At 36.0% G+C, this 27,935-nt stretch overlaps 1 protein-coding gene across 8 annotated transcripts in view; it reads right to left on the bottom strand.

Annotated features, from left to right (window-relative positions):
• MICU1 (mitochondrial calcium uptake 1) overlaps positions 1-27,935 on the bottom strand; it is a 248,400-nt gene that overhangs the window by 117,486 nt on the left and 102,979 nt on the right. For 4 of the 8 annotated variants that reach the window (XM_078434361.2, XM_081790529.1, XM_081790530.1 and 1 more), the window contains 2 exons: positions 23,960-24,003; positions 23,187-23,360 (listed from right to left, as the gene is read on the bottom strand). The exons of 1 other annotated variant lie outside the window; for it this stretch is intronic. In XM_078434361.2, the coding sequence (XP_078290487.1) occupies positions 23,187-23,360; positions 23,960-24,003 (218 nt within the window). Of the gene's footprint in view, positions 1-1,949; positions 2,239-4,748; positions 5,026-23,186; positions 23,361-23,959; positions 24,004-27,935 lie in introns of those variants that run through there. 3 more of the 8 variants (XM_060642472.3, XM_078434362.2, XM_060642474.3) reach the window with 3 other exon arrangements.

Below are 27,935 nucleotides of genomic sequence, written 5' to 3'. Positions count from 1 at the left end.
TACATATATTCTTTTGTACCTCTGAAAGTTCAACACACACGCCCTTTTTCATTTAAATACTTCAATATATACTTCCTATGAACAAAGACACATTCTCTTATATACCATAGCATAAATTTAATGAAACCAAGATATTTAATACTGATACATACTATTATCTAATCCAGTCTATTTTTAAATTCAGTTAACAATTCCAATAATTTCCTTTATAACTATTTTCTCCCCAGCCCAGGATATAATCCACCATCATAAACAGCATTAGTTGTCATGTCTCTTTAATTTCCATTAATCCAAAACAGGTTTTTTTGTCCTTTGGAGGTTTGTTACTACCTTTGTGGCAAAATTTATGTAACAGAAATTCACCATTTCAACCATAGAATATGTGGGCCTTTGAATTTCGCTCCTTTCACATGTTTTCTCAGTTCATCCATGTTGTGGCATCAATTTCTTTTAATCACCAATGAATATTCCATTGTATACATACCACGATTTGTTTATCCATTCATCCATTAAGGGATAGTTTGGCTGTCACCACTTTTTGGCGATTGTGAATAGTGCTACCATGAACATTCATGTACAAGTATTTGTTTGACTATCTGCTTTCAATTTTTTTGGGTATGTACCTAGGAGTGGAATTTCTGGGTCATATCATAACTCTGTGTTTAAGTTTTTGAGAAAGGGCCAAAGTGTTTTCCACAGTGGCTGTACCATTTTACGTTACTACTAGCAATGTACAAGGATTCCGATTTTTCTATACCCTCATCAACACTTATTTTCCTTTATTGAGCATCTTTCATGTGTTCGTTGGCCATTTACACACCTTCTTTGGAGAAATGTCTTCAAATCCTTTGCCTTTTTTTAGAATTGGGTTATCTGTCTGTTTGCTATTGAGTTGTGAGAGTTCTTTGTATATTCTGTATATAAAACCCATAGCAGTCACGATTTGCAAATGTTTTCTCCACTCTGTCCATTGCCTTTCTACTGTACCTTGATAATGTCCTTTGATGTACAAAAGGTTTAAATATTGATGAAGTTCAATTTGTCTACTTTTTCTTGTTGCTTGTGATTTTGATGTCATATCTAAGACTCCACTACCAAAGCCAGGGGTGTGAAGATTTACCCCTATGTATCTTCTAATAGCTGGGTAGTTTTAGCTTTTACATTTAGGTTATTGATCCGCTCTGAGTTAATTTTTGTATGTAATGTGAGGTAGGGATCCAACTTCATTCTTTTGCATGTGGATATCCAGTTGACCCCACACTATTTGTTGAAGAGACTTCTTTCACCACAGAATGGTCTTGGCACCTTGTTGAAAACAAATCGACTATGAATGTGTGGGTTTATTTCTGGGCTCTCAATTTCATTCCATTGATATATATATGTCTATCTTACACCAGGAACACACTGTTTATGTTTTATAATTTTTTTTAATTGTGGTAAAATTCACCTGACATAAAATTTACCACTGTTAACACTTTAAAGTGTATAATTCAGTGGCAGTAAGTTCATTCACAATGTTATGAAACCATCACCACTATCTAATTCCAGAACTTTTTCATCACCCCATTTGGAAACCCCTTCCCCATTAAACAGTCACAGCCCCCTGCCCCCTTCTTCTAGCCTCTAATCCAATTTCTGTCTCTATGGAGTCCCTGGTTATTTTCTATAAAACGAACCAAGCATAGTTATCTTCTTAGTGGCTACCTGCAGGTTACAATGAACATCTTAAATTTACAGCAATCTAGTTTGAATTAATACCAACCTAGCTTCAATAGTATTAAAAAAACCCCTCTGCTCCTGGAGAGGTCATTTTCACAAATTACATCTTTATACAGTGTGCCCATTAACACAGATTTATAATTATTATTTTATGCATCTGTCTTTTAAATCACAAAGGAAAAGAAGGGAGTTAAAAACCAAAAATGGCAGTAACATTGGCTTTTATTTACCTGTGTTGTCACCTCAACTGATGTCATTTGTTCATATAGCTTCAAGTTAGTATCTAGTGCCCTTTTATTTCAGCCTTAAGCATTTTCTTTTTTAATATGGTAGATCTACTGGCAACAAACTCCCTGCTTTCACGATTCTTCATTTTAGTTTTCAAGTTTGATTATAATGTGTCTCAGTGTAGGTATCTGTGAATTTATCCTAAAGTAGAGTCACATATTTCAATAAATTTGGAAGGCTCTCAGCAATTGTTTCTTCAAATATTGCTCTCTTCTCTTTCTCCTTGCCTTCTGGGATTCCTAGTAGACATATGTTGGTATACTTAATGATGTCACAAAGGTATCTTAAACTCTGTTAACTTCTCTTCATTCTTTTTTTATTTCTCAGACTGGATAATATCAACTGACCTATCTTCAAGTTCATGGATTCTTTTTTTCCTGCCTGTTCAAATCTGCCATTAGACCCTTTTAATGAAATTCTTTCAGTTATTGTACTTTTCAGTTTTCAGAATTTAAAAAAAATTTCTTTTGTTGATATTCTCTATTAGTTCATACATCACTCTCCTTGTTTCCTTTAAGTTCTTTGCCTATGGTTTCCTTTAGGTTTTTAAGTATATTAAGCCAATTGATTTAAAGTTTGTAGTAAGCTTTCTCAAGGATAGTTCCTATTTTTTTTCCTGTGAAATTGGCCATACTTTATTCTTTGAAAGCATAATTTGTTGTTGAAAACTGGACATTTTGTACATTATAATGTGGTAACTCTGGGAACCCGAGCCTCCCTCCTCAGGGTTTGTTGCTGCTGCTTGTGTGGGTTGTAGTTACTTCTTTAGTGACTTTTCTAAATTCTTTTCATAAATACTGAATGCTTTGTCAAGCATGGTCACTCAAGTCTCTGTTCCATTACCTTAGAGGTCAGGTGGTGATCTGACAGAGATTTCCTTAAATTCCTGGAATCAAATATGTATGTGTGGGAATACTCTCCATGTCTTTACAGATTGGCTTTGTGTTGGCCTTCTTTCAATGCTTAGCCACTGTTTAAAAAATCTGCCTTTGCCTTCACTTCTTGCTTGCATGGAAGATAAAAGGCAGCCAGAGGTGAAAGCTTAGGGTCTGCTAAGGTTTCTTATAAGTATTCATTCAGTTCCGGGCATGCATAGGCCTTCCAGATTCCTCAGTATATGGTGGAGCACTTCAAAGTCCTTGTTCTCTATCTCCAGCTGCCTCTTCATTTCCCAGGCTCTTTGGTTTGTCTGCTGCTTTTCTTGGCCCGCTGTGGCTAGTATATTTATTACCTTTAAGTGCTTTTGAAAAATGCCACTTGGGAAGCCACCCCGTCCCTAAGAGTTCCAATAAAGGCAAAACAAAGGCAAGCCTGCAAGTAGAGATGCCTCATTGACCAGAGAGGTCACTGCCCACATCTATATTCTCCAAGGACAAGGTCTGCACTGCTTGCTCTGGCACAAGCAGTGTGCTGAGGGCCACAATCTTTATGGCTGCCATTGTGCTGTGGAGTGGGGAAGTGGTTATCAAGTAAGTACGCCACAACTTTATCTTATCAAATTTCAGCATCTTCTTCTTTCAACATTCCCCTGGTTGTTTAAAGTCTGATTCGATTCCAGAGATCTGAAAAAGTTGATTGACAGTTTTTGCCAGCTTACTGACTGTCTTAGTGGAGAGATGCAGTTTTGGAGTTACCTACTCCGCCATTTTAAAAATCTCTTTACACTTTTTAACCCTAAAAGATTTGAAAAGTGAATTATATTGAAGAATATCCCTCACTTTAAATTAGGCTGATGCTTCCTCATGATTACATATCTGTCTGTTACAAACTATGAATTCATATTGGTATTTCTAATTCCATTCTAATACCATGGGAAACAAGGTAGTCTTACCCCTTACACACTTGTTATCCCTTCTCCAACAGGGAGAAGTCTGGTTCGCATTATCCTCAATATATTTACTCATTTGCTCAATGAGAGTATATAGAGATTATATTAGAATATACAGAGAGCAGTTTCACAATTGCTAATCATGTCTGCAAAAAACTTATTATCTAGAGTTCAATATTTGTTACAGTTTTAAGTAAAATCTATTTTGTAAAATGCATAAATCTAATGTACAAAACAATGAATTTTATAAAGAAATAAGTAAATATTTGGAGTAACCCACATCCCCATCAAGATACAGAACATTTCACTGGAAACATTTCCATTGTTTCCTTTATGCTCCTCCACAGTTAACTCCCACCATGTTTTTATACCATTGATTGTTTTGCCTCTTCTAGAAGTTCCTATAAACAGTATCACCAGGATATACTCTTTGGTATACAGTTTCTTTAGCTCAGCCTAATGTTGAGAATCATCCATACTGTATTTTTCAATAGTTTGTTTTTATTGTAGAGAAGTATATTACTCATCAATAAAATAAAAATGAAACAAAAATTTGTATTATAACTTGTTTTATATATAATCATAATGCACACATAATAACGTGATTTATTTATTCCTTTACAGATAAACATTTAGGCTCTTTTCAGTTGTTGGCTATTTAGACTTTCCTAAAAGTTATTTATTTAAAAAAATTTTAATGTTTACTTTTGAGAGAGAGAGAGAGACAGACAGACAGACAGACACCATGAGCAGAGAGGGAGATACAGAATCTGAAGCAGGCTCCAGTCTCTGAGCTGTCAGCACAGAGCCTGACACAGGGCTCGAACTCTGACTGTGAGATCATGACCTGAGCTGAAGTTAGATGCTTACCGACTAAGCCACTCACGTGCCCCATTCCTCAAAGTTACTGTACCTTTTTTACTCACACCATCAATGTATGAGAGTTCCAGTCACTCCATATCACTGCCAACATTTGTGTTGCCAGTCTTTTTAATTTTAGCCATTTGAGTGGGTAGGTAGTGATATTTCTTTGTCGTTTTATTGTGCATTTCCTTGCTGACCAATGTTGTTGAGCACTCTCTATTTATTGGAAATTATATATTTTCTTTGTGAAAATAACCAAGTCTTTTGGCTATTTTTTTTTTTTTTTTTAATCACTGATCATTCTACATTCTGGATATGAGACTCCTTTCAAGGAGTCTGGGTAGCCAGACTCCAAGATGATCCCAGGGATTCTTGCCTGCTGTTATTCACATCCTTATGTTGACCTAGTCTCCTTCACAATGAATCAGGGTTGGTCTGTGTGACCAACAGACGACAGCTTAAGTGATAGTGTGTGACCTCTGAGGCTAGGTCATAAAAGGCATAAAAGGCATGCTGCTCTGTTGGAGGGAAGCCAGCTGTCATTTGAACAGAACACTGAGGCAGGACAGTAGAGAGCCTACAGGGAGAGGACCTGAGGCTTCTCAACAAGTCAGTACCAGATATTTTAGTGAGCCACCTTAGAAATGAATCTTCCATCCTCAGTCAAGCTAGATGGTTAAGGCTTTAGCCAACCTCTGACTTAAACCTCATGAAAAAGCCTGAGCCAGAACCATCTAGCCAAATTGCTCCCAAATTCCTTATTTATAGAAAGCATAAGTGACAAGAAATTATTATTGTTTTAAGCCTCCAAGCTTTGGAGTTTTTACTCAGCAACAGATAACAAATATAGTCAAATACATATATTAAAAATATTTTCTGTTAGTTTATGACTTATAATTTTCTTTTAACAATCAAAAGTTTTAAATTTTCATGAAGTCTCATTGATTTTTTCCTTTATGGTTATTGCTTTCTATATGCTAATAAATTTTTGCCTCTCTTTAGTACATAAAAATATTCTCATTTTCTTTTAGAAGCCTTAAAGATATAGATTTTACATTTAGGTCTATGATCCATTCCAAGTAAACTGTGAGTATAGTGAGGAAAGGGGTAAGGTATATTTTTTATTTTTTTAAAATACGGATATATAGTTGTTTGTAAATCATTTGTTAAAACACCTTCCATTCCCCCATTTAATTATTTTGGCATCTTTACCATATAAATTAATTTACCATATAAGTGGGGCTACTTTTTCCATGCTTTTTTCTGATTTGAGTAGCCCATTTTCTTTTGAAGGTCTTTTGATTATTAACAAAGTGTATGACTGTTTGCCAAAGTATAAATAAACATGAAATTATCTGAATGGTTAAAAAGGTAGCTTAAGCCTCTGCATGAGACGTATTTAAGGTCAGGTTTAGGCTTAGCCACCTCCACTATTAGACGATTATAAGTGTACAGAGATAATATAGATGTCACCAAACAGACCTTCAGTTGTATACTGATTGAGAATTGCTACTGGAACATATCTCCATAAGGGATATATAATAACACCTTGCAATGCTGATTTAGTTAGTGTGATTTTTCTCTAGGAAGGTACCTCTTCCTCTACTGCTTTAGACAGAATATGTCCATGTTTGCAACTCTCAGTCCCATTGAAGGAGAAAATATTTCTGTTTGTGTAGCTACATGTGAGATCTCTGCTGAACTCAGCAGAGTGGTAGGAAGGAGAGGCCAAAAGGCCAATGTGCTCCATATAAGAAAAAGTTGAAAATATCTGAATGAATAGATATAGAACGAAAAAGGATCCTAGGGGCACCTGGGTGGCTCACTTGGTTAAGTGTCCAACTCTTAATTTTGGGCTCAGGTCATGATCTCATGGTTTGTGAGATCGAGCCTGGCATCAGGCTCTGCACTGACAGTGTGGAGCCTGCTTGGGATTCTGTCTCTCCTTCTCTCTCTGACTCACCCCGCCCCCCTTGTGCTCATGCTTTCTCTCAAACAAATAAAGTAAAAAAACAAACAAACAAAAAACAAAAACAAAAACAAACCTAAAAGAAACTAAAAAAAAAAAAAAAAAGGATCCTAGAAAGGTGAACAAAAAAAAAAAAGCGGGGGGGAGGGGACATGACAGAGGGATAGAAAGTATCAAAGTCAGGAAGAACAGAGGAAAGAGATAGCATGTATGCACATGTATGTGCATATGTTTAAGAGAAAGAACAAAGAATGTGTGTGTTTTGCAGTAGCTCCTTAAAAATGAGAAAGATGTTTAAAGAAGACTTTTAAATTAGCCATGCTTTTCAGTATGCTCTGTGCAACATAATCTTCTAATTCTTTATTAAAGCATTGTTCTTCCGTGCTTCTGGAGTCATGGCAGGGGTAGAAGGAAAGGGTGGGGGGGGGGGGGAAGTTACATGCATGTTTTCTAAAGCACCCACTTGTCAGAGAGTGGTTCAGGGGCATTTAAGATTAAGCACCTACTTATTAACTCTAAGAATTTAAAAGTGGGATGAATATCCAAAACTCCAAAGATGCTTCTTATAAAATCCATGACATTTATTAGTCAAAAACACCCAAACTGCCATAAAACTATCAAATTTGATCCCTCAAATTATTTAAAGCTAGGAGGAGAATCAAATAAATACATCAAAATTTGGGAAGAAATGAGAGTTACTAGAGAACCAATTTTTAGGCTATTTGGCATTGTATGACTGCTTCTTAGCTGGTATTTATAAATCAAAGGTCTGATTCTATTATAAATGATATCCTCAAACCACCTAGCCATGGCACATAGGGAATCTGTGAAAATATAGATATTTGAGTTTGATATTGAATAAATTTTTAAAAGTCACAAAGTATGTTGAAAATGGAAAGAAAGAAAGAAAGAAAGAAAGAAAGAAAGAAAGAAAGAAAGAAAGAAAAATGTAAACTCTAGATTCAAGGAAGGAAAGTGGAGGGAAGGTTTTTGGGTATTTTTTCTTACTCCAAAAGTCTTATCAATTGTTTAATTCTGCAAACTGAGAATGTCAAGTACAATGTTTCTTCACTTTTGAATAATGTTTAATCTTTGACTACATTTTAAGTTATTTTTTTTCCCTAGGCAAATACCATTTATATACTTTAGGGATGATATGGAGACATGTCCAAGGAAAACATAATCTTCCTTAACAGATTGGTAATAATCTCTCTCACTACCTTTCTCTCACTACCTCAGAGGTGGTTATTTATATTGTTTGTTACTAATGAACATTTATACTAATACGTGTATGTAATTCAATGTAAGTCATAAATTCAATATAAATAAACATCAAACTAAAAGGAAGACATTTCTGTATATAAAAGTCAAATGAAGTAGAATATATTCCAAATCTATTGTAAGGCCATATAATGTGAGATTAAGTAATGCATGAAGATATAAGTTTAGCAAAAAAAGTTTATAGTAAGGGTCTAAGGAAAATTTGTTTCATCTTAAAGTTCCTGAGGGAAGATTCTAGCAATACACTTCAGTATATATGCTGAAAATTAACAGAACTGGGTATTTTAAAAAGACATCATAATTGAAGATACCCTCCAGAGCATTATGCTATTTTATTATTGTTATTTTTTAATTAAAGTATAGTTGACATACAGTGTTATATTACTGCCAGGTGGACAACACAGTGATTCAACAATTCTATATATGCTATTCAATGCATCTTTTTTAAAAAGTTTATTTGAGAGAAGGAAGAGACAGAGAGAGAGAGAGAGAGAGAGAGAGAGAGAGACTGTGCGCACATGGGAGGGGCAGAGAGAGAGGGAGAAAGAGAGAATCCCAAGCAGGCTCTGTATTGTCAGTGTGGAGCCCGACTTGGGGCTTGAACTCCTGAACCGTGAGATCATGACCTGAGTCAAGACCAAGAGTCAGAAGCTTAACTGACTGAGCCACCAGGCACCCTGCTATTTAATGCATCTTATAAGTTACATATCAAACTTTATTCAATCACTTGAATCTCTGAAAATAAGGCTGTGAAAGCAAAAATGCAGGTCAACCAATCAGAATAGCACTTCTACTGAATTTACTGACAAATATTACTTCCTTTTAAAGAACAAAATTACGCAAAATATTTCAAAGCAATGCACTCGCTGACTTAAAGAGGGGAAGTTTAACTGTTTTACTATTCATTTACATGACTTAGCCTAAGACCTTATGTTTCAAAATTGAAATCACAACTACAGACTCACTACTGTAAAACAAATTACGGAACTCAAGTGAAAACAAATAAATAATCTCATAAGGATCCTGGTATTGACCTCAACTGCATCATATCCTGAATCTTTTTATTTTTTAAGTAAGCAGAGACACTTAATTAGAAATTTATAGCAAATCACAGTGTGTAACTCAAACTCGCTAATACTCACTGTGCTCAGTGAATCCTAATTTTAATAGGGTTGATCAAAATAGAGGCAATAATTTTGCCTTTAAGGACTCAATTGGATGAAGCCAAAAAGAAAAATCATATCTAGCAGTTTAATCTCATTATTTATTCTAGTTAAAACCCATTTCTCAATATCTATAGTTTGAAATAAATTTTCTATCAAATAGTAGTTGATAGACATGCCAGCAAAATAGATGCCAATATGTCATCTAGAAGCTCAAAACATCTCTGGTTTATAGAAAAATCTGGTAAAGAACACAACACTGCTATTTAAATTAAGATGTCATCCTTTATGAGACTGAGATAATTGGCTTTAATATTAACATTTCTCTAGATGACTGATATATATTTCAAAGTCTAGCTAAATCCCTCAAGAAACATTTGAGATTGTACTTCAAAAACCAATTGATGATAATAATATGATTCTTCCAGAAAAAGCAATTTTAGCCCAGCATTTCCAAATGATAAACAGTATTTCTACCTAAGGTTGGGGTTGGGTCAAGGAGGGGAAGAGTGTTAGAAATAGAAAATTCAGCAAATTTCCCATGCAATTAATGTTCATACTTAATTATTTAGTTGGTGCATAGATGCCAAAGCCTTGGTAGATACCAATCTTAAACAATCACACTATTCCCAATCAAACAGAAAATGTTGCACAGTTAAAATATGTATTCTTCTTCCCCTGTCCGACACCTGAACTTGCAGAAAACTTGAATTTGAGGTTATGTCAGATAAAATTAAATCGAGATGTTTCTAATTTAGAGTAGTTTAGGAGTTCCTCTCCTGACTCAGAGTTTCCAATCTTTTCAAAGGTAATATTGCATTTGAGGCAAGCAAACATAAATGACTGTGCAACAGACTGTGGAAGGTGAGTGCTTAAGATACTGTAAAACTTCATTCTGCCAGAAAGCCATTCTCTTTTCAGTCCCAATTCTAACCACGTTAGCTCTGAGGACACCTCCAAATACTTATCATGCACATGTTTTCCTATTTCATTAATTAGATGGCTATAGAGAATATGCATACAAATGAAGATGCTTACCAAAAAAAATGTGGGAGAAGATTTGATCAAATAATGATAAAAATTTGGAAGTCTATTGGAGTAACGTTCACTTCAAGGAAATGATACAACTCCACTGAGTGGTTTGTTTCAGTTCTCAGTATCTGATGAAGTATTATCAAAACCCTCAAAGGGGAAAACTGTCAACTCTATTATTTTCTACCACATATGCCTGCATACTTGCTTCAAAACAGCTCTGGATGGGAGAATCTATGTTTTACCATTATTGGTTATTTGCTACCTAAATCTAAGAATTCAATTTTGGACTTTGGCCACTCAAATCAATCAGTGCTGAAAAGAAGTGCCATCAGCTCGGCAGTAGTCTTGTTTTCAGTCATATGGGTTATAAAAAGCTTTCCTATTAATTCATGGAAAAGCAACCTCACAAACAAATTTTGAAAAACAAGTCAATATAGCATTTCACCTTCTCTCATTTGGAAAAAAAATTATTAAATGAAAAAAATCGCATCATAGAAACTAAGTTTCACTCTGAGGATCACCAACCATCCTACACTGTTCTAGTAACTGCCATCTCCCAGGAAGCCCTTTAGATGAAGAATTTTTAAATCATTTTAAAATTCAAACACTTATAGGTATCCCTTAAACACCACTAACCATTAAAGACATATCAAGAATTTAAAAAATAGTTCACGTGTTTCATGCCAGGCACTGTGCTAACTACTTGAATTACATACACCTCTGTAAGTCCTCACTGCAATCCTTGGAGGTAGGTAATACTACTATCTGCACTTTACAGATGAGAAAACTGAAGTTCAGAGAAGTTAAATAAGTAGCCCACGGTGACAACGCTGTGAAGTAGCAGGACAGGTCCTAGTTTGACTCCAGAACCATTATTATGTTATATTGTTTCAAATGCACAAAAACTGTTTGCAATTTCTAAAACTGTTAATGGGGACTGGGTATTTTCAGAGCAAAAATAACAGTTTATTATTGTAAAATATTAATCCTGGGGCTTAGCATATATCAGCTCATTTATCTTGAGAAGGAAAGTCTAGTTAATGATGTAGGTGCACAGCGTATTTTTATGCTATGACTTGTTCAAAAGCATATTTTAATCATTTTGAAAATGAGTATCACTTCAAGAATGTAATGGTTGTGTTCTTAATTAATAGATGTTAGACTAATCTGTCATTGGAAAAACTTTTCAAGTTTGGAGCTTTAAAAAATGCATGTTCAGGCTAAGTTGAGAACCCACTTTTATCAGAATAGGAGAAATAAAATGCTTTGAGTAGTTTTCACAGAACTTTGTATAATCTCAAAGCACGTTAATGTGCTAAAATAATAAGAAAAAGGAAGTTAGTCTGGATCCGAGTCCTCTCCTGTCAAAGTGAATTTCAAATCTTCTTTCATGATGGAAAAGTTCAATATGAACGTGTTGGAAATGTAATGGTTTGTCAGTCACGTTTATGCTTTCAAATCAACAATGATAAATCAAAGGGGCTCAGTTGATCTCAAGTTCAAACAAAAGAGAATCTAAAATAAAAATGTATTTAAAGACATATTTAATAGACGTCTGAATATTTGGGGTAACTAAGTAAACTACACTCTCCTTGGGAGTACTTAATGATTACATTATCATTTCTTCTTTCAACCTGAATAATCAAACACATGAGTTAAATCAACGTACTTTAGTAGTGGTGGAACTTAGAGACTGGAAAGAGACATTATGGATACTCCTCACAGCAATGTAATTCAGTATTTGACACCATTCATAAGCTGCATCTGAAGAATAGCTCTATGCTACTACAAAAACAAAATGATTCCAGCCTTTTCACAGGCAATAGGAACTTAGCATGCAATGGACAAAATCCTGGTTAAGGAAGCAAGCAAGAAAGCCCTCGTCTATTAAGTAACTGCTCATTGACCTTTGGAAGCTTAAAGGATTTATACTAGTGTCACCAACATGAGTGATATTTACCTATTCTAGGGAAAAAAAAAAGTTTATTATTTTCAATACAAAAAGCTTATTAACAAGATATCCTTAATAATAGAGTAAAACTTGCTCTTGACTCCTTACTCAACAAGGATATCACCCTTGATAGTCAAAGTTTAAAGAAAACTGGTGCTCTTTTGTCAATTATGGTGGTTGACTACCCAATGCCGAATATTCCAGAGACTTCCAAGCACTTCACCAATTCCTACCTACCTCTTTTCACTTCTCCTCATTCTTTAGTAGGGACACCTATGTGAGGCAACTCATTTTAAATTTTCAAGTGTAAACCATACAATTATTATAGGAAAGGAAGAGTTTTTAGATTCCTCCTACAAATTGTTCTGCTATAATTACAGAAGTGGAAGCAGTTTACCTCAATCACAGGTGTTAAGCATCTCATCTGATTTATGCTCCTTAGTACTATGCATACTAAGTTGTGCCATGGCTATTCTAAAATAGAATTTCCAGCATTAGAAACATCGATACTGAGACTATCAATAAATTCTTCTGTCACAATTATTTAAATATTTGTTGGTTTGTTTCAGAATGCAGTGAGAGGCAGAAGATAATTGACTATACCAGGAACAGGGTCATTGGTCTGGGGTTTGGTAAGTAGACTTCTAAAAATATATCCCATTTTAAAAATGAAGAAGCCCAGGAAAAATGTTATATAAAAATTAAGAGCACACTGTGATCTCATTAATTATATCATTAATTATTTTAAAACAAAAAAGATATTCTAATACGATTTAGTTTATATTTCTCTAAAGAAACCCAAGAGTAATGTCTTTTAAAAAATAAATGCATTTTAATAACTCATAAACTACAACTAAAGAGTCTGAGTCTTCAAAGATCAAAAAATGTACTTCTTAGGCTAGTCCTTGAAATTCTCCTTTGCCAGATGACAATCTATATATTCTCTTTCATGATCTTCCTCGTGTATTGGCTTCCTTTTCAAGTTAAAGTTGTTGGTTAGTTCAAAAAAACAAAATAACGAAGTCCTAAAATGTTCCTTTTGTTTCCTGTTAAGCCATTTAGTTGAGCAAAGTGCAACTAAGCAACTGCTTACCTGTATTTATCAGGCAAGAAATTTCAAGAAGCAAAAAACATTAATTTTTCACTTGAAATTACCATTGCCTCACCCTTCCTGTAAAGCTCAACCAGGAACATGGCATCCCTACTATGACTGGTGAGATGACTCCATTATACTGCTGAGTATCTCTTATGCAATACAGTGCTAACAGTTTCTTAAGCTTTTGTGTGACACTTGATGTTAAAACTTCCCTTTTAAATCATGAGAGGTATTATATTCTCAAGGACCTATGCAGTGTTTGCATTGTCATATTAAAGATAAAGTATGTTAATTTAAAGTGACAGGAACTGAATCATTTTGAAAGGAGCAGGGGAAGGACATAGGCATGCACTGAACCTTTGTCCCTGAAGCATTACTATGGATTCTGGAATAATTAATTTAAAGCACATGCTGCTGAGTCAGTACCTGCCAGAAATCCTGATCAGAAGATGAGAAAAAGAAAAAAAAAATGGACATTGTTTGATTATATGAACAAAAACTCCAAAACCAAATATACATACCACAATACCACAAAGTATTAAAACATATAAAGGACTAAATTTAGATCTGTAATAAAATAACTGAAAACCTGGAAACAAGAAATGAGGAATACATAGAAATGTTTCATAGATTATCTGAGAGGTACAATAAAACAAAAAACCCCAACAACTCAACTCCTAGCCTCCCCAAAATGAAACACACAATTGCAGAAAAACTTCACAATACTATAAAAAGAAAATACATGAATAATAATGTTTCTAAAAGGGAAGGAAAACATTTCATTTTTTGTCATGTGAAGTCAAAGCATTTCTTTAATTAAGGTTTCCTAGTAAGATGTATCGTGGATGTAGTATTTTAAATTTTTTTTAATGCTTATTTGTTTTTCAGAGAGAGAGAGAGAGAGAGAGAGAGAGAGAGAGAGAGAGAGAAGGGGGGAGGGGCAGACACACACACACACACACACACACACACACACACACACACACACACAGAATCTGAAGCAGGCTCTCTAGCTTCGAGCTGCCAGCACAGAGCCCGATGCAGGGCTTGAACCCACAAACTGTGAGATTATGACTTGAGCCAAAGTCAAAGGCTTAACTGAGTCACCCAAGTGCTCCAATATTTTTAAACTTCACAGTAAATATGTTGCCTTACCACGCATATGGGCAACCAAACTCAGATTAGTAACTACTCTTAGGAAGAGTTCAGAATGACAACTCAGAAACAGGTTTCCTGAAAAATTATGTTGCACTAAATGAATCACTATTCACATTAGTGATAAAAAGCCAGCCATCATAGAGGATGGCATTTATGAGGCAGTATAGGTTAGCTAATTTAGCCAGGTATACCACACCAAAACATCTTCATATATAAAATTGTTTTAAGGATTTTTTTTTCAACAAATAAACTTCACTGGCTGTGAAATAAAATTTGACCCAAACTTACCACACTTTTCAAAACAAACTTAGCAGCTTGATAAAAGTTCTTGACTGCAAAATATACACTATTAGCAATTTACAAGCCTAAGGCTAGGATTGATGTGACAGAGGCTCAAAGGATTTTACAACACAGGGGTGAGATGAATCACTGTGCACAAAGGACGGCTCAGATATGAGAAATCAAATCAGACGTCTCTCTTCAGTTCATGGACTAGCTATTTAATCCCAGCCAATTGCTCTTTAAGAGGGCACAAGGAGATTTTTATAGCTGATTTAACTGGCAAGAAAAGAAGCATGGAGAGAGCAATTATGGAGAGGATATGCTACTCTGTAGCATTTTCATACAAACTAAGAAAGGAGATAATATATATGACAGCAGCTAACTCCTTTTATAAATTGAATAAAGGGCTCAAAGTCATGGAAGTAGCTATAACTTATAGAGCCAGACACTTTACCATATTGCCCTGATTTTACTGAGAAAGTAACTGATACTCAGAACGGTTAAATGGTCTTTTGCCCAAGGTTTTCTATCAAGTATGTGGCAGAGTCCATACATAAAATAAGACTGTCATATCCAAAGTCACACTGTTTTCTTCATCTTGGGCTATTACACACTAAGAGGTACAGCAATCCATAATATGTTTTTCAGCATACCTACAACATCTACTAATTATTTACATATAGCTGTCAAATACTTAAATGTTCAAAATGGAAATCCCTTGGAAAATATTTCAGATGCCAAAGTCAGATTTTCTTAGGGCTGTGGTGTGTCACAAAAGAACTAAAGTTGTTAATTTATGAGAAGAGAGAAAAGTGAGAAAATGATTTAAAGGTAATTTAGAGAACTCTGGATGCAAAAGAAGGAAGATGAACAAACAGACTAAAAATAAAACAGAAAACTACAAGATGTCAAAGGATTTCTTGAAATGCTGAATCAGAACTTTGGTGATGTAATTACACTCTAAACTTTTGCTTGGTTAAAGACTATGAGTGGCCTTATTCAAATGATGCTACATTTAACATACAACCAATCAATATTGAGAATAAGTTTAGTTTGTAATAAAAACATTATTTTCTCTATGACCATGAGCCAAGATCCAATTTTTCAAATATATATAACAGTGCTCACTTTAAGAGATTGTTTCAAATAAAAAGAAAAAACATAGCATTTTTCACAATGCCAGTTGGTGTTCGTGGCATAAGAGAAAATAATGGAGCAAATAAAAATGAGGTTGAAATTCTGTTTTCTAAATTTAAGTATTAAAATTTGTATACTTATTTTTCTTTCTTTAAAAACACTATGTGGTTTCCCAGGTTAAAAGTAGTTTCTAACCGTACTTTAGCAAAGCAGGAAAAATAAACTTCAAAAAGAAAGTAAAATATTAAGTTGCTGTGTTTTGTTTTTGCACAAATGTCATTAAGGTAATAAAATAAAATAACTATTTAACAAGAGAAATTTCTATTTACAAGTAGGTCATATAGACAAATTGCTTAGATATACAAAAGGTGGTATACCACAGAGCTTAAGACAGTGAACTCTGAAGCCAGGCTACAAATATGGAATCCTGCCTCTCTACCACTTACTAGCTAGCTATATGATCTTAGGTTAAAAAAAAAAAAAAAAGAAAAACAAAAGCGAAGGGGCACCCTGGTGGCTCAGCTGGTTAAGCGATCAACTCTTGATTTCAGCTCAGGTCATAATCTCAGTTTGTGAGATTGAGCACCGCATGGGGTTTTGCACTGACAGCAAAGAGCATGCTTGCTCTCCATCTCTGCCCCTCCCCCACTCACACTCTCTCTCAAAATAAATACATAAACTTAGAAAAAGTTAAATTTTGGGGGCACATGGGTGGCTCAGTCGGTTAAGCACACGACTTCAGCTCAGGTCATGATCTTGTGGTTGCTGAGTTGGAGCCCCACATTGGGCTCTGGGCTGACAGCTCGGAGCCTGGAGCCTGCTTCAGATTCTGTGTCTCCCCCTCTCTCTGTTCCTCCACCTCTTGCTCTCTCTCTCTCTCTCTCTCAAGAATGAATAATGACTTAAAAAAAATTTTTTTTAGACGTTAAATTTTTATGTAGCTCCTTATTTGTAAAATGATAATAAAAGTAGTAAGTTATCTAAATGAGTGGCTGTGTGGATTTATATGTAAGCACTTAAAAAAAGCATGTAGCACATAATAAACACTCAAAGTCTCAACTATTCTTTTTCATATAGCTATTATTGATAATTCCTGTGGGAGACAAATAGAGTCAAGTATTTTTCATTTAGAGAGTTCACGTTATTATTATTCTTTTAAGATTTTATTTTTAAGTTATCTCTGCACTCAGTGGGGGCTTGAACTCACGACCCTGAGATCAAGAGTCGCACTGCTCTTCTTTTTTTTTTTTTTTGCTTTTTTTTTTTTTTTAATATATGAAATTTACTGTCAAATTGGTTTCCATACAACACCCAGTGCTCATCCCAAAAGGTGCCCTCCTCAATACCCATCACCCACCCTGCCCTCCCTCCCACCCCCCATCAACCCTCAGTTTGTTCTCAGTTTTTAACAGTCTCTTATGCTTTGGCTCTCTCCCACTCTAACCTCTTTTTTTTTTTTTTTTTCCTTCCCCTCCCCCATGGGTTTCTGTTACGTTTCTCAGGATCCACATAAGAGTGAAACCATATGGTATCTGTCTTTCTCTGTATGGCTTATTTCACTTAGCATCACACTCTCCAGTTCCATCCACGTTGCTACAAAAGGCCATATTTCATTTTTTCTCATTGCCACGTAGTATTCCATTGTGTATATAAACCACAATTTCTTTATCCATTCATCAGTTGATGGACATTTAGGCTCTTTCCATAATTTGGCTATTGTTGAGAGTCGCACCGCTCTTCTGACTGACCCAGGCAGGTGCCCCTAGTGAGTTCACTTTAAATTGCAAAAATAAACCAGTGACAACTAATGAGCGAATATGTTAATGTGGTTTTTTAAAAGGGGCTCAGTCTTCACCCCTAAAATAAGTATTGTGGCTTTGAAATATTTGTGAGGAGCTTCAGTCTCCCAGGAATTGAAATACAGGTTCTCTGCAATCTGAAAGTTTGCTTCATACTACTTGTCTTTTACGAAAAAACTGCACTAGTAAACTGCTTTCCCCAACTGAAAAAAATTCAGAGAGGATTTTTGCTTCTATGAAATGGTAATAGTTTCTTTATGCCAAGTCAGCTTAATGAAAGCTTTCATAGGAATGTTCTACTTCTAGAGAGTGGGGGAAACCTGTGCACTCTCAGAACCTGCTATGCTTTTTTTAAAGAATTTCCCTATTAAAAGAGAACACAGGTGACACACTCTAAAGATGGGATTGGTAGGACAAATAATAACATAGATTAAAAAAAACATGAAGCAAAACCAATAAAATTCTTTCTATATATTTGTATTTATTAATAAAAAAACCTGAACAAATATATCAATTCACCAAGAATTCACCAAGAAACTTGACTAGTTTCAAGTCTTTGGAAGCCGAGAGAGAGAGAGAGAGAGAGATGTGCCTAATTCACAATGCAGAATTCATAACATCATAACCTGCTACATAAATTTGAGAATTAAAGCAGTTCAAATGAATGTGAGAAGATTCATCAAACTCTTGTCCCATGGGAATTTCAGTCCCTCCCCTCTCCTAGTTTACATTTCCTTGATCTGCAAAACATTTCACTCTTAGAAGACAGGAAACTCCTTACATAACTTACTATGCATGTCAAGAAGTTATACTATCCTTGCTGTACTCCAGACGAATCTCTTATCTATGATATGAAGTAAATAAACAACTCAAATAAAGCACTAGGAGTATTATGCTACAGGAAAATACGTGCCCACATTCCACTTAGGAAACCAAGACTTTCCCCTAAAGGGAATGGTATTTTAAAGTTCATTTATCAATATATTTTAAAGGACTTTTACCTAGTAAGCAATTAAAAGCACTGGTTATATTAAAGCTTTGCTTTTTTTTAAAGTTTATTTATTTATTTTTGAGAGAGAGCATATACATTGCTCACATGCATGAGCAGGGGAGGGGCAGAGAGAGAGGGAGAGAGAGTCCTAAGTAGGATTCTTTGAGGTCACAGTGCAGAACCCAACGCAGGGCTTGAACTCATGAATGACGATACCATGACCTAACCCAAAATCAAGAGCCAGATGCTTAGCAACTGAGTCACCCAGGCACCCCTAAAGCTTTGATTTTTAATTATGGCTCCCATCTTTTTTTTCTTCTGATAATTTTTTTCTGTTATTAACACTGTAATCAGTCCTTTCCTTTCTAGGCTTTGACCATACTTTTATCTCTTTCACTTGAATGGGGACAATGTCAATTTTTTTTTTTTTTTTGGACAATGTCATTTTAATTTGATGTAAAATACTTTTCTGTTCCATGTGTACAAATATTCTTGTAGGTATCATAAAAGAGATAGAAATAAAACACATATTAACTCTTTATTCCAAACTGGAGAGATTCTAAGGGGACTATAATTACAAATAATGAAAAATGCAGTCCAGAGGCATGCTTCCTGAAATGTTCAGGGAGTAGTTGGGGAAAAAGGAAACTTGATAGGGAAGCAAGAATAAAAAATCTATTTTCTGAAAAAGAAATACATGGTGGAATGATAACAATGAACAATTTAGTTTCAAAGGGCAATTCATTGTTACCTAAAAAAAGAGTATGAACTTTATAAAGTTTTTAGAAGAGAGAAGAAAATTATGTCAAAACTCTAGAGATATTCTTTGCCTAGGAAACAATTTTACTTAAGTAACTCTGCAGTTTTCTATCGTAACTTAAAAAAAAAAATATGGTGGTGTTTGTTCACGAGAAAGTTGTCTATTACATACAATAGGAACAGAAACTACAAAACAATTTCTATCTTTGATATGCTGAGGGGGAAAAAGGAGGGGGTAAGAGAAAGAGGAAAATAAAGGGTAACACCACTTCAGCCAAACCAATAAAAAACAACAACTAAATCATTAAATGAAAGAAATATTTGACGATTTTGTAATATAAAGTCTCAATTTAGAAATGATGCTTCACTTTATAGACCAATTATTATGTGATTAAAAAAATTAAATCCAGAAAAAATATAGTTTTCATTAAAGAAATAATCTAAAATTCATGAAGTAACTGCATTAACAAGTCACAAGGAGAATGCATGTACATTGCAGGGGGAGGGTACATTTTTTAAATCTATGATCTCACACTAAAACAAAAGCCAGACTATATTTTGTATTACCATCTGTATAATAGTCCGAATACACTATAGTGGTTTTCAAATATCCTTTATGAGAAAATCTGAACTTTCAAACTGTGAGGCTTTTGAACTCTTAAAACCTAGTTTGAATGTCTTTTAAAATATCACTTATCTACAACGCATATTCTTAAAACGAAGGGACATTGACTATAGCTTCTTTATACAAGGCCTGTGTTAGTAGATAGTTTTGAAGTGCATAAATCATGCAAGTGCCAATAATAATGTATTTCTATGACTTTTCTACAAAGGAAACTGCTACTAAGAGTAAAGGATTAGTGTGCATTAACATTAGGTAGTGCTGAGGTCTGGAAAAAGATCCTCCCCCAAATTCAAAAGCCACTTAACCAAATTCTGTTTCACTATCAGTTGAAACAGGAATGTTTCCTTTATTTCTTAAGGGCATTTACTAGTTAAACAGGAGTAGAAAAGGAGATAGGCACCAAAGCAAGAAATAACTATCCAATTATTTCTCATGATCATTTTGGCCTTCTTTTTACTTTGCATCTGGAGGTTGTATGAAATTCAAGCACAAATGAGAATACACCCCCCAAAATGATACTGTTTCTACATTTGTTTTTGCTTTCAGTGACAAAAAGGCTCAAGCGCAATTCAATTAGAAGACAATAAAATAAGGCAGTGTTTCTTACTTGTCAAATGATGTACTTTTATTAAATGGTATGTTAAAAGTTAAAACAATGGCGGGGGCACAGATAAGAAGATGGGAGTAAATCCTTCTCTAGGTATTCATAACTAGTTTCTCTCCCAAGTTAAAAAAGAGAGAGAGTCCCATTTAAATATCAAAGCAAGTTTAAAAGGAAATTCCTCTAGGGTATTAGCTTTGTACTAAATCTGTGGCCATCTGCATTAAATTTACTGTAATTACTATATAAATCTGTTTTTTCAAGAGGAAATTGTCTTAGGATTTATATCCTCTGGAAACTGCTACTTAAGAGTTAAGATATTCTGACTGAGAGAATAAGAGACATGAAGATCTAAAGAAAAAGAATAAGATCAACAGTTGAATGAACATTGATCTTTATCATAAGTATCAAGTGAAGGACTTCACACATGGCAAAAATCCCTGGGAAAACTTCTAAAGTGCTTAAACACTGTATGAATGTTGTATTCCTCATTACGCAAGGTTAAAAATTTTTTTATGTTTATTTATTTTTGAGAGACAGAACGTACACGGGGGAAGGGCAAAGAGAGAGGGAGACGCAGAATCGGAAGCAGGCTCCAGGCTCTGAGCTGTCAGCACAGAGCCTGACACGGGGCTCAAACTCACACACCATCGAGATCATGACCTGAGCCAAAGTCGGATGCTTAACTGACTGAGCCACCCAGGCGCCTCCCCCCCTTTTTTAAATTTTGTTTTATGTTTATTTATTTTTGAGAGACAGAGAGAGACCCTCATTATGCAAGGTTTAAAAACACAGAAACTACTTTCTTAAACTTCATATGAAATAAAAGACCATTCATAAAGACATAAACTAGAGGTGAACTCAGTTTAAAATTCCTATTTAAGAAGCATAACTTTCATTCCAAAACTAGACCTTCAGGATATATTTGATGAAAATTAATACAGTATTTAAATGAAGTACCTGGCGAAGGGATTAAATATGCATATCATAACATGGATGAAAGGGAATTCTGTGTGCTCTTGGCTAGGGGAGAAGGGGGCAGGCTCAGTTCTACACCCCCTACATGAGTATGCCATTCTTCTATTCTCTTTTAGAACCGGTTCCCCTGGTACCATAAAGCCAACTTTCACATGCCTGAATTTCATAAAGTCATACTTTCAAACATTACACACTGAGATCCCTAAATCTTGCCTTTCCTACTCCCATTTCTGAATGTGACACTTCAGAGCACAAACATTTGCACTACAATGTGTCAACGAAGTCTGCCTTCCAAACCAAGAAGTACTGCCATTTTTGTCTCTAGAGCAAGGTGGGCACTCACATACTTTAATGTTGTACTGCAGTTTACTTTAGTTACTTTATAAAAATAAGTGGAAATCAGAAAAATGCAAATGACACTAATGATAGGAAATGTAGAGCTCATCAATTTAATATGGTTGAGGGGCGCCTGGGTGGCTCAGTCGGTTAAGTGTCCGACTTCAGCTCATGTCATGATCTTGTGGTTCACGAGTTCGAGCCCCGCATCGGGCTCTGTGCTGACAGCTCGGAGCCTGGAGCCTGCTTCGGATTCTGTGTCTCCCTCTCTCTCTGACCTCCCCCCATTCATGCTCTGTCTCTCCCTGTCTCAAAAATAAATAAATGTTAAAAAAAAATTTTTCTAAATAAAAAAAAATAATAATATGGTTGAAACAAAGGGGGAGCTTATTGGTCATGCCCAAAGCTACAGATTTCTAACATCAAGTAGACAGTTACGGGCTGAAATGAAAAAAACTAAAGAGTGTGTGTGAAATATGAATGACCACTAGGGATCTTATATTTGGGAGATCTCTAGGAATGGAAATTCCCCTATAATATGTAAACTTGCTATTCAACTTGCACATATTCAACTTCTTTATCTGTTTTCAGGTTTACACACACACACACACACACACACACACACACACACACACAATAGAGGACAGAATTCTCGTGCTACTCTGGATGCCTTCAGTGACCAAAAACTGATTTGTTAAACTGCTTTTGTTATAAAATATTACTGACTTAATGAGTCATATCTCCAAGGAATATGTGATTTGACTAGCTGACTTTTCCAAGTCATCCAATATTTATTGGTCACATCCTGTATGCCAGACATTTGCTGGACTCTGAGTGACACAAAGACAGATAAGACAGGGACCTGACTTGCCACAGACTCTGAAATCAGACCCTGACATCAGTGCCTGTAGTAATGGATACAGTACTTGATTATATATGAAGTGGAGACACCAAGGATCAGAGGGAAGATGTAGCTGTCCTAAAGCAGAGCCAGGGCTCTGAACCTGTCTCCTAACATTCTAGTTCAATGCTCTTTTTGATCATTCTTTCTTTTAGAATATGTGACTTTAAAAAGAAGATACCTACAGAGGGAGGCATGGGGCTACCTGACTGCGACAGGTAATTGTTAGGCTGGAAGCCTTGACTAATATCTCAGCCCTGAAGGTGACCACTCATTCTCTCCACTTGTGCAAAAGACCTTAGGATTTGTATCTTCACCTTACAAGTATATAGAGATTTATGTAATAATGCAGGATTGACACAACCTACAAGATCAGTTTCTACTAACCCTGACCTCCACCCATTTAGACCCTCTTGTAATCCTGCCTTTTCCAGCCACTGCATGATTATCCCTCTGATTTCCTTCTCTTTAAGCTTTGTAAAGCCATCCCGGGCTCTCTCTTCTTTCTGATGTGCTTTCTTCCTCCTCTTTAAAATTGACTTTTTACTTTTCTTTCTGACCCTGTGTAATATTTTCTTTTTCTTTTTGTAGAAGTCAGCCTGAAAGGGAAAAACATGTTTAACTGACTGCTTTGAGATAATAAAATTGAAAGTTTTGTTTACTATATTTAAGAATAATTTATTATGCGGTTTATTTGTGCATAAAATAAAGAAAGTAAGTATAATGAAAATGTATATGTAAATTTGGGGTGGTCTTCATAATCATTATAAAAGCATGAGTAAAGACTTGTATAATTTTCTAGTTAGGATTATTGCTATAGAGTATCATAGTTTGAAGAAGGTCAAATCAAATAAGTGTTTTTACAAGAAATGCAAACGTAGTTTTGGGGGGCTTGTTAAACTTCATGACGGCAATTGAATTAAAATGCAAATCTCCACCTACACTGAATTAGCCTTTATTATATACAGCAGGCTCCCTATGAGTGCTACCTTACACGGAAAAATGTAGAAAAACCTTCTGCTTGATTTTTTTCTGTAGAAGTATATGAAGGCACTTACAGGCCTTCCAACCTAAGAAACATGCTCTTTTGGTAAGATAAACAAGCATTCAGAAATTTCTCACAAATAATTCTAGAGGAACTTAAAAATATTCTTAGTAAACAACAGGATATATATGTTAAGTGTCATAGCTTGCTCACCTTCCCATCAAAGCGTTTTATTATATATTGATCCAGACCCAAGTCTGTAAAAGAGGAAAAAACAATATTTAATCAATGATTATAACTCAAGTAAAACATATGAAATGACAGCTGTCTGTCATTTCCAGTCATTCAATTATATATACTAGATGGCTTAGCCACATTATTCAAAGGCTATGGGAATAAAGAAATTTTTCCACTTTCAGACTCAAAGTTTAAGTGCTAAAAGATCCAACCTTTATTTTACACATGAGAAAGTAAGGCTCTGAGAAGATAGAGTATAAAAGTTCATGTGCAAACCTGTTCATCAGTAGAGCCAAACTAGAACCCTAGACTCTTTCAAGGGTGGGCTGTTTTCATTACATCAATGTACTATATTACCTTTAAATCAGGTGAAGGATATCAGTTTATTCTGAATGCATACATTTTTTGTATCAAGTTAAAGAGAGAATAGTATAACAAACTAAATTTTGCAACATGCCTGACGAGATACAAATAGACCATCTTAATATTACCTTAAAAAAAAAGTTTATTTATTTATTTTGAGAGAGAGAGAGAGAGCGAGGGAGGGGTAGAGAGAGAGGGGGGGAGAAACAGAATTCCAAGCAGGCTCTGCACTGTCAGTGCAGAGCCCAACTTGGGGCTCAATCTCACAAACTGTGAGATCATGACTTGAGGTGGAATCGAGAGGTGGATGCTGAACCGACTGAGCCACCCAGGTGCCCCTAACATTACCTCTTATCTATCTATCTATCTATCTATCTATCTATCTATCTATCTATTTATTTACTTTTAGAGTTTTATTTATTTTTTTTTAAGTTTATTTATTTTGAGAGAGAGTGTGGGAGGGGCAGAGAGAGAGGAGAAGAGACAGAATCCCAAGCAGGCTCCACACTGTCAGCTCAGAACCTGATGTGGGGCTCAAACCCACGAACCACAAGATTGTGACCTGAGCCAAAGCTGGAAGCCCAACTGACTGAGTCACCCAGGCATCCCCCAGGCATCCCCCTGAGCCATCCTATTCATTTAATTTGAGAGAGAAAGACGGTGCAGCAGAGGGACAGAGAGGGAAGAGAGAATCCCGAGCAGGCTCCATGCTGTCAGTGCAGAGCCCAAGGTGGGGCTAGATCTCACAAACCGTGAAATCATGACCTGAACCAAAATCAAGAGTTGGACACTTAATCAACTGAGCCACCCAGGCATCCCCCTAATATTACCTTTTATTCATTCATTCATTCATTCATTCATTCATTTTTTTTTCAACACTCATTCACTTTTGAGAGACAGAGCGAGACAGAGCACAAGCAGGGAAGGGGCAGAGAGAGAGGGAGACACAGAATCTAAAGCAGGCCCAGGCTCCGAGCTGTCAGCACAGAGCCTGACGCGGGGCTCGAACTCACGGACCGCGAGATCATGACCTGAGCCGAAGTCGGACGCCCAACTGACTGAACCACCCAGGTGCCCCTCTAATATTACCTTTTAAAGTTGGGTTAAGTGGGGCGCCTGGGTGGCTTAGTCGGTTGAGCATCCGACTTCGGCTCAGGTCATGATCTCACGGTCTGTGGCTTTGAGCCCCGCGTCGGGCTCTGTGCTGACAGCGCAGAGCCTGGAGCCTGCTTCAGATCCTGTGTCTCCCTCTCTCTCTGCCCCTCCCCCACTCTCACTTTGTCTCACTCTGTCCCTCAAAAATAAATAAATGTAAAAAAAAAAAAATTAAAAAAAAATAAAGTTGGGTTAAGTAACAAATATTTTCTTTGGAAAAGCTGAACATCAGATTCTAAGCACTGTAAAAGATATAAGTAATTAAGTATCCTTAAGGCCAGGGATTATTTGTCTTTGCCCACTGCTTTATCCCAGTGCTTGGCATAGTGCTTGATCAATAAACACCTATAAAAAAATTAATCGGGGGGGGGGGCCTGAGTGGCTCAGTTGGTTAAGCATCCGACTCTTGATGTCAGCTTAGGTCATGATCTCACATTTCGTGAGTTCAAGCCCCACATCAGGTTCTATGCTGAGAGTGCAGAGCCTCCTTAGGATTCTTTCTCACTCCCTCTCTCTCTGCCACTCCCCCACTTGTGCTCTTTTTTTCTTTCACAATAAATAAACTTAAAAAGAAATTAATGAGTAGGATATAATCCCTGCCTTGAAGAGTCACAATTTAGTCAGGAAGGCATATGCATGTAATAATTAACATTACAAGGGAGCATATAACTAGTTCAATAAGGGGGTGCTGTCGGGTGTTTACAGTGGAGAAATCAGTTAATAAGTACACTTGTTTTTCATGCATAATTACTCAGTTCTTTTCTTTCAGTTCTCACTCTATTCATACTAGTTCAGGTCCTTATCTCACTACATCCACAGTATTACAATGATCAGATTGTCACTGCTCCCAGAGGAAGCTTTTTGCATTTCTGCTTCTATGCTTTTGGTTCCACATTTTCTTTATCTTAAATGCACTTTACTTCTAGAAGCTTGTCCTGAAAAAAAATAATAAACCACTGACTGCAAAACAAAGAGGTAAGTCAGGAAACAGAAGGAAATTTTTTTTAAAAAGAAAATCTAATTTGAAACTTTACAGATACTCAAGAAGATAACACAGTCATAAAAGTAGAATACACTTGGGGTGCCTGGGTGGCTCAGTTGGTTGGGCGTCCCTTAGGCTCGGGTCATGATCTCGCAGTCTGTGAGTTCAGGCTCCACGTCAGGCTCTGCGCTGACAGCTCAGAGACTGGAGCCTACTTCAGATTCTGTCTCCCTCTCTCTCTATCCCTCCCCCATTCACACACTCTCTCTCTCAAAAATAAAATAAAAACATAAAAAAAATTTTTTTTTAAAAAGTAGAATGCACTTCTATGATAAAAGAACAGAGAACAAGAAAGAGTTGTAGACAGTTAACACTATGTTTGCCTATCTCCTCCTATATTTTAATAAACTGTCAAAAGATCAGGATAAGGTTTCCTCCCAGGACCACTGCCAAAAAGAAAAACAGAGACTCAATACTAGAAGACTAATATCATACAAGACCTTTTCTCATTCAGAAATGGGGAGGAATTCTTGTCTGTTTTTTCAATATATGAAATTTATTGTCAAATTGGTTTCCATACAACACCCAGTGCTCATCCCAAAAGGTGCCCTCCTCAATACCCAACACCCACCCTCCATCAACCCTCAGTTTGCTCTCAGTTTTTAAGAGTCTCTTGGGGTGCCTGGGTGGCTCAGTCGGTTAAGCATCCAACTTCGGCTCAGGTCATGATCTCACAGCTCGTGAGTTCGAGCCCCGCGTCGGGCTCTGTGCTGACAGCTCAGAGCCTGAGGCCTGCTTCACATTCTGTGTCTCCCTCTCTCTCTGCCCCTTCCTTGCTCATGCTGTGTCTCTCTCTGTCTCAAAAATAAATAAACATTAAAAAAAAAATTTAAAAAAAAAAAGTCTCTTATGCTTTGGCTCTCTCCCTCTCTAACCTCTTTTTTTTTTCTTCTTCCCCTCCCCCATGGGTTTCTGTTAAGTTTCTCAGGATCCACATAAGAGTGAAACCATATAGTATCTGTCTTTCTCTGTATGGCTTATTTCACTTAGCATTACACTCTCCAGTTCCATCCACATTGCTACAAAAGGCCATATTTCATTCTTTCTCATTGCCATGTAGTATTCCATTGTGTATATAAACCACAATTTCTTTATCCATTCGTTAGTTGATGGACATTTAGGCTCTTTCCATAATTTGGCTATTGTTGAGAGTGCTGCCAGAAATAGGGAGGAATTTAAAAAAAAAAGAAAAAAAAAGAAATAGGAAATAATTCAAAAAACATTAGCAGAAAATTTCTCAGAGCTGAAGAGTGACACAAACTAGCGCTTACCAAGTGTTCTAAGCAAAATGAACAAAAACTACCTACAATTCAGTGTATGCTTTTGAAATTTCAGAATACCGAGAATAGGAAAATCCTAAGACTTTCCAGAAAAAACCTTCTTGGTCCCTTA

Source organism: Panthera onca, chromosome D2 (assembly GCF_046562875.1).
Source record: "Panthera onca isolate mPanOnc1 chromosome D2, mPanOnc1 haplotype 2, whole genome shotgun sequence".
In the NCBI taxonomy this organism is placed as follows: domain Eukaryota; kingdom Metazoa; phylum Chordata; class Mammalia; order Carnivora; family Felidae; genus Panthera; species Panthera onca.
Note: the sequence above shows the minus strand (reverse complement) of the source record. Positions and strands in the feature narration are given on the sequence as shown.